At 40.4% G+C, this 7925-nt stretch overlaps 1 protein-coding gene across 1 annotated transcript in view; it reads left to right on the top strand.

Moving 5' to 3' along the window:
* The window catches only part of PRKDC (protein kinase, DNA-activated, catalytic polypeptide), a 141213-nt gene that overhangs the window by 24165 nt on the left and 109123 nt on the right, over positions 1 to 7925 (top strand). Inside the window, exons 15-21 of the mRNA XM_015425442.1 lie at positions 431 to 568; positions 989 to 1141; positions 2051 to 2166; positions 5111 to 5270; positions 6277 to 6363; positions 6962 to 7081; positions 7546 to 7705. Of these exons, the coding sequence (XP_015280928.1) occupies positions 431 to 568; positions 989 to 1141; positions 2051 to 2166; positions 5111 to 5270; positions 6277 to 6363; positions 6962 to 7081; positions 7546 to 7705 (934 nt within the window). The remainder of the gene's footprint in view (positions 1 to 430; positions 569 to 988; positions 1142 to 2050; positions 2167 to 5110; positions 5271 to 6276; positions 6364 to 6961; positions 7082 to 7545; positions 7706 to 7925) is intronic.

The raw sequence follows: 7925 nt of genomic DNA, 5'->3' as shown, positions 1-7925 counted from the left end.
CCCGCGAGTATCGCGGGTCCCCCCTTGTAATAAACTACTATTGATGGCACCAATAATTAAACTGCTCCCGGAGGCTCCCTATATACATGCAGGTAGATGTAACTAGAATTGAGGAGGGCAGGCAGATGACATCAATTCAAGATGGAAACAATGCAGATGGAACAAAGCAACAGAGCAGCAGAGCAAGGGGAGGCCATTACAATTTGGATTCGCATCACCTCAGCCATAGGCCTGGCAGAACACATCTGTTTTACAGGCCCTGTGGAACTGCATTAAGTCCTGCAGGGCCCGGATCTCACTCAGGAGACTGTTCCACCTCCCAGACTGCATAGGATTTTAAAGGTTAAAACCATTTTAAAAAATCCTAAGGTTGATTGTGGATAACTGTATGCACAATATAATTTAATTTCAATATTGTGGTGACTTGTAGGAAAATTCTGGAACAGGTGTTTCTGCATCAGAGGAGCATCCTGCCTCTGGAGAAGTTAGGTCTGGGAAGTGGAAAGTGCCTACATATAAAGATTACCTGGATCTTTTTAGAAGTTTACTGAGTTGTGATACAATGAAGGTAAATAATGCTGAGATATATTGTCTGATAGAGAATTACTTTGCTCAAATGCATTTTCCCGTCTTTTCTATGTAATTTCTTGTCTACCGATAGCTGTATCTGTCTGATTCTCCCTGTTCTTCCAGGTTTCTGAAATGCTACTATAGCTGTATCTATGGTGTTAATCCATTTGTGCTTCTGTATCATCTCCAATGCATTTTCCCGTCTTTCCTGTGTAATTTCTTGTCTCCCGATAGCTGTATCTGTCTGATTCCCCCTGTTCTTCCAGGTTTCCGAAATGCTACTATAGCTGTATCTACGGTGTTAATCCATTTGTGCTTCTGTATCATGTCTTCTGAGACATTTGTGTATTTAATGCGGTTCATAATTTAGGAATAACTTTGGCCTTTTATCTGAATTAACTTCTTTTCTTCCACAAAGGACTCTCTGTTGGCAGATGAAACTTGTCTAATGGCAAATTCACCACTACAGTCTCTAAGTCGTTTGTTGTATGATGAGCTCATAAAGTCAATCCTAAAAATAATTGAGAAGTTGGAACTTACAGTTCAGAAACAGAATGTTAACGACGCAAAGGTAAAATATTAATTCGCAATAAAAGATAATTTTGCCACCTTTTTCCTATACAATTTCCTTAGTATAACCTGCTTAGTATTGCTTAGTATACCTGAGTATAATTTGCTCATGTTCACATATAAAATCAACGTTCATTTCATGTTATTCATAGGTCTTGTTTTAATTACATTTGATATGGTCCCTTTGACCTACTCCAGTCAGCATTCTTGTCACAGCATTCTATACCAGTTGTAGTTTCCGAACAATCCTCAAGGGCAGTGCCGCATAGAGTGTACTGCCATAATGTAATCTAGATCTCACCAGGGCATGCTCCACACTGGGAAGATTCCCCCCCCCCACAAAAGGCCCCAAGCTGGCTTCTAGAAGGTGCTGCCATTTGCTTAGCCACGAAGAGGCCCAGGCCAAGTAGCACGCCCAAGCTGTGAACCTGCCTCTGTAGGGGGAGAGTACAGCCCCATCCAGGAGACTTCTCAGTTGCTCTATCTACAAGTAGCATCTCTGTCTTATTGTGATTAAGTTTCAGTTTATTATCCTCATCCTTCCTCAAACTGTCTAGCTTCAAATATGAGTGTTCGGTTACAGAGCAGTTGACAAGAATGCCTTTATTAAATAGATTGTACACAGATACTGTGATCAAAAAGATATTCTTACTCAATATTAAAATCTGTTTATTAAAACTAGTGGCTTGTTTTAAAAACTGTAGACATGATGGGCCTCCACTTTGACTCATTTGGTGACACTGGTTATGGAGAACGCCAAGATTTGTAGCAGATTATTCCAAATAGTTCAAATTGTAGTAGGCCACAAACAGCAGCTGTTTGCCAATTGCACAGTGTACCTGCAGAGCAGGGAAAAAACATGTCTGCTGCCAACTAAAAGATATGTTGCCTTTATTTCCACCCTCCACAGGATGCAAATGAAGCTGATGCTGATCTCACAATTCCTACTTCTGATCCAGCCGCAAACCTTCATCCTACCAAGCCTAAAGATTTTACAGCATTCATCAACCTAGTAGAGTTTTGCAGGTATGATATATTCTGTGTATTTAAAGGAAGCATCAAGCAGAGTTGTAAATTACACTATGCTGTGCACTGAGTTAGTCTGACTCCCTCAGTTGGTTACAGAGGTAGCCAAACCCTGCTTAGCCTCAATTTTATCTGGGAGCTGGAGACTACATGGCCCCATGGACTAAGTACTTCTTCACTCAAATAGCAATTTACTTGTAGAATTCACTGGCATAAGGTGTAAACATTGCCAATTTAATTGGCTTTAAAAGGGGATTAGACAGATTCATGGATGATAGTTTACCAGTGGCTATAAGCCATGTTGGCGCTGCGGTGGCTCAAGTGGTTACACCAGGAGCGGGGATTGTGTGTGATCAAGCGTATAGTCCTAAGCAAGGCTCAGAGGCCAAAGATTGCCCCTCATTGTTACCTCCCAGAACTGGTTACTACCTTTCATGTTCAAAGGTAGTAACCAGTTCTGGGAGGTAACAGTGGGGCTCTAATTAAGGCTCTAGCGGTGCTTAATTAGATTAGATCAGACAAAGCTGCTCTTATGTTCATTCTTCATTAGCTGGCAGTACTTTCAAATGGTTGGAATACTTGTAGTGACTTGGAATGGGATGAGCGGTATCTCCTAGCAGATAGAATAGTGTTGTAGGATGTAGTATAGTGTCTGGGTTATGCAGAAACTTGGGATGGCACAGCGGTACAGTGAGATACAGCAAGTTGGTGGACTGGACACTTAAGAAGTTGCTTTTCTTACCTGTAAGTTTGTCATTGATGGATCTTTGTTAGGAAAGTGACAAAGACCAGTATTAAAGATGTATAAGCCCAGGAAACCCACAGTGCGTCTCCTTCCCCACCTCCTTTTTTTTTTAGTTTTCAATTTTTCTTTGAGGATTTTTTTTCCTGTGGGGAGAAAGTTTTGGGAAACATTGAAAGTGGTGGTGATAATAGGAGCCAGTTTACTGTATTTGGTACTTCCATTATTCTGTAGACAAGTAAAACTGTCCTTACTTGCTGTCCTGGAATATAGGCAGAGTAAGGCAACAGAGCTAGATCACAGTCAAGAGTCCAGTCCAGGGGTCAGATACCGGTTTAGCAGCAGTCAGAGTTCATGGGTTGTCCAGGAAAGCAGAGTCAAGGCAGTCCGAGGTCATTGGTCAGCAAGGTTCAGGCAGGTCTAAAAAGCAGAGTCGGGTCAGTCCAAAGGTCACAGGAGGCATGCAGAGTCCGGAGCTGTGGTTGCAGAGTTCACAGGGTTGTGACAAGTTGCTTCCACAATCTGCAGATCTCCAGGTCTGATTTATGTAGGCATTCCTTAACAAGCCTGATTTACAGCCATCTGCTTGGACATACTCCTGCACTTACTCAGAACTGCTATCATTAAGCAGCCGGCACCAAGCCAAGAGGCGAGCACTCTGTCTGCATGTTTTTAAGTCTTGTCGGAGCCTTTCCCTTCGCTGTTCAATTTACGAAGTGGAGCCTGGTGGGCTACTTTCCTGCAGCTGTGCTTCGTGGGCTACTTCAGAGTGGTGTCAAGGTCATCTGCCCGCAATGAATCTTTGAGGCTCCGGTATCTCCAATTCACTAACTTGAGCTAGTTCAGAGCTGCCTGCCTGTGGTTCCTCGATTCCTGAGGAGTCTTCAGTCACGCTGGACTCAGGCTGGTCAAGCTGGCCCATGACACCTGCTTCAGATTCTTCTGCCTTCTGCAATTTATGAAAGAAGCTGATCCATGCATCAGATCAATAAATAAGCATAGTTTTAATTGCATCAATATACTTTCTTTAGTCTTGAATTTAGTGTTTTCAAAATATATATCATTAATGTTCAAACTCTGTACATGGTAATAGAGACTAGGTCAAGCATGGCTGTATACCAAATAGCCATTCCCACTCTCACTGTGTGTTCTCTCTTCTTTGTCTCCCTTTACTCTCTTTCTGTGTCAGTTCCATGAAAGTTTGTCTACTATTAGCTTTCTTCCTCCTCTGTCTATTGTTTTTGTACGATTTGTCAGGCTGGGACTGTCTTCCTCTTTCTGTATGAGAGCACTTAACAATTCAGAGCCCTCTTACTAATTCACTTGTGCAGAGTCTCTTCTGGATACCTTTTTCTGTGCTTTCTGCTTTTAGTTACACTTCTTCTGTCCCTCTGTATTATTCTGTTAACAAGTTTCCACTCATGATTACCCTGTCTGCCTTAAGGGATTTACAGTGCTATCCTGTTCAGTTCTGCACCTGTCTAAGCCTGTTACCTTCAGTGCACTTTTTGTTGTTCAGTCGCACAGTCGAGTCCGACTCTTTGGACCACATCACGCCAGGCCCTCCTGTCTTTCGTCATGCTCCGGAAGTGCACTTAGAAGGGTATAACTCTGCTTAGGATTGATTGAACTGTTTGTGTTAGTGCCAAAGTAGAGTTTAAGGAGAGGTTCTTGGAAAAAGGAAGCAATGATGCACATCATGTGACATTTATATATTTACTGTACCATTAAATATTAAATGGCAGTAATAGTGCCATTAGCTGTTGTAGATTTTCAGGGCTGTATGGCCGTGGTATTGGCACTGTAGGACCTGACGTTTCGCCAGCAGCTGTGACTGGCATCCTCAGAGTTATAACACAGAAAGATGGAGTCTGTGTCAAGGTGAGAAGAAAAATGGTAGGCAGGTAGTTTATATCTACTCAGGTAGGTGGCCAAGACCACAGCCATACAGCCTGGAAAATCTACAAGAACTAATGAACTCCATCCATGAAAGCCTTCGACAACATATTAATAGTACCATTCTTTGAATTCTGCTATGGATTGCTTGTTTTCCATTGTCACTATCATCTTCACATTATTTCTGCGTTTTCCTGATTGAAAGCTGCTACAGCTTATCATTGGTCTGTTTAGAATGGTTTGCATTCTCACTCTTTGCAGTGTAGAATGATGGTTTCCCTGTTGCTTTTCTCTTTATTTTCACAGAGAGATCCTTCCAGAGAAGCATATTGAATATTTTGAACCATGGGTGTATTCCTTTGGTTATGAACTGATCATACAGTCAACACGTTCACCTTTTATTAGTGGATTCTACAAGCTACTTTCCATTGCCATGAAAATTGCTAAGAAAATAAAATATTTTGAGGTGAGAAAATCATGTATAGTAGAAGAATCTCTTTCTAAAGTGTTAAAGCTAGTGTTACTGTTCTGCTGAGCATTGCATTCCTTTATGTATGTGTTGAGTATAATTGTGATTCCTTCATTTTAATAGCTAAGGGGAAAGTTGTCCATGTACATAAATCACGACCAGACCAGAAATTAAAAACAAAACTCCCCCTGTTTGGGTGTCCTGTAAGAGCTGATATCCAAAATGAACAGAGAACAAACACTACGTTTCTTAGTTACTAGGGTCAGTTTTTGGAGACTTTGCTCTTGAAGCTGAATTTTATTGTTTTCTAGAGATTTTGTAGCTATAGTTTTCCATCCTTACAGATTTAGTTTAGTATGTTTTTATCCTCTCCTAGCAACAGCCTATGAGAGTAGGTTGTGCAGAGAGAGAGAGAGAGAGAAAGTGACTAGCCCCAGTTCGCTCAGCAGGCTTCATAGCAGATTGGTGAATTGAACCTGGATCTCCCAGATCCTGGACCAGCACTAGAATTATGCCACCCTGGCTGTCTAGGGGCCCAAACTGTCTGTCCCTTAAAATTGTGTTTCAAGGATCATTCTGTGGCGTTGTGCACATCCTACACCAGCCTGTTCCCTCCCATGTGTTATAGTTCCCTGCTAGCCTTAATCATAGTTAGTTATTTTGTCTGCAGCCAATATTAACCAGGTTTGATACAAATAAAAGTTTGTTCTTAGGTTTTGAAATTCCTTTCGAGTTCTGACTTAACGTTGGGGCAGATATAACAAAGCATGGTTAAGCTAATGTATAGCAACATGTAGTCCCATGAATAGTTTTGACACTCTTTTTAGAAATGTTATTTGTAAAATTTTAACAAGGATGTGTGGATCACATGCACATGACTTGGAGTACATTGCTTGTTTATGAATAATCCCATTATCCAGTTGCTTCTTGTATTATTGTATTGCATTAGAATACTGAAGTATGACAAAATCTGTACCATTCTGCATATTCTTATGTTTGACAGGGTGTTGCTCCAAAAAGTAAAAAAAAGTGTCCTGAAAATCCTGAGAAGAGTTCCTGCTTTGCATTATTTGCAAAATTTGGAAAAGAGGTGATCAGTTTTCTGTGATCTCTAATGTATGTATTGAAAGAGTCTTGAGGTTATGGACAAGAGAGAAACTTGTGACTATATGACTTTCCCGGACAGTTTCAAGCATAAACTGTGTGCTTTGTACCGATTGCATTACTTAAATACAAACACACAGACTTTGCATCAGATGACTCCTCACTCAGATTACTTCTATTTAGGCATGTCAGGGCTGAAATGTAAGTCATCAACCTTTTTTTAACATAAAAAATGGTTGATTTTAATGGATCTAAGAAAGAATTCTAAGAATTGGAGTTTTAACCTACTTCCTATAGCAAGAGCTCCTGCACTAAATGTAGGACTGAGTCTCAGCGGTAGAGCATCTGCTTTACATGCAGAAGGTCCCAGGTTCAGTCCCTGGCATCACCAGTTAAAAGGTAGTCCCATGTGGAATGCTGGAGAACTGTTGACAGTGAGGGTAAACAGCACTGACCCTAATAGATCAGTGGTGTGACTCAGCAGAAAACAACTTCATGTGTCTTCAAATTAGTATTTCCCAGGATTATTTATTTTAGGTGATTCATTTGCAATGTGTGCTAATATGACGCATTTCTCACATTAGGTAACAGCAAAGATGAAGCAATACAAAGATGAACTTTTAGCATCATGTCTGATCTTTGTGCTTTCCTTGCCACATGACATCATCATGCTGGACATCAAGGCATATATTCCTGCTTTGCAGGTGTGTCACGGTGAATGAGTAGCATAGCCGTTTTGTGGGTTTAAGCCCTTTTTCTTTGTTTTTATTTATACAAGATGCATATTTAGATTGTGAGCATTAATGTCTGTACCAGTGGGTGAATTAATAGGCATATGTATGGTAGCTTTATTGTGAATAATTGTTAGCCCATATATCTAACCTGTAACTCATTCCAGAAGCAGGTTTACTTAAACTGTAAGACATTAGTTGCGCATTTTCCCAGAAGGAAGATGAATCTGAATGTAAGACGATTCCACAGGGAAAAAAGGTTACATACAAAAGGGTTTTATTATTATATGTGAATTTAAGATGGCCCCTTCAGCACGAGAAAAAAATGTAGTCTTTTAGGTGAATAGGATATTTCATCAGAATGGCAGATGGAAATTTCTGCAATCCAAAGATGAGCTTCAAAACACCTAACGGTTTTCTTTATGCTCACGGAATAGAATGCTTTCAAGCTGGGACTCAGCTATACACCAATGGCTGAGGTGGCACTGGATGCTCTGGAGGACTGGTCAGCTCACATTCCTAGATACACAATGCAGCCTTATTACAAAGATATCTTGCCTTGCCTTGATGGTTATTTGAAAACTTCTACATCAACAGGTACATGTTAAAAAATGAATACAGGAAATTGGAAATTATATATTTAAGAAAAAAATTTTGTATACTTGTGGTGGACCAATTTGCAGAAATCATTGCCTTTTGGAATGTCTTTGTTGTTAGTTTATCTATGCTGGCATCTTTTTTCATAGCCGAGAGCTTTTAGTTGATTCTGTAATAGAAAATTAATATGTATACATTCTGTACTGTCAGCGGTTCACAA

The sequence above is a fragment of the Gekko japonicus genome, unplaced genomic scaffold, assembly GCF_001447785.1.
Source record: "Gekko japonicus isolate JY-2015 unplaced genomic scaffold, Gekko_japonicus_V1.1 scaffold337, whole genome shotgun sequence".
Lineage (NCBI taxonomy): Eukaryota > Metazoa > Chordata > Lepidosauria > Squamata > Gekkonidae > Gekko > Gekko japonicus.
Note: the sequence above shows the minus strand (reverse complement) of the source record. Positions and strands in the feature narration are given on the sequence as shown.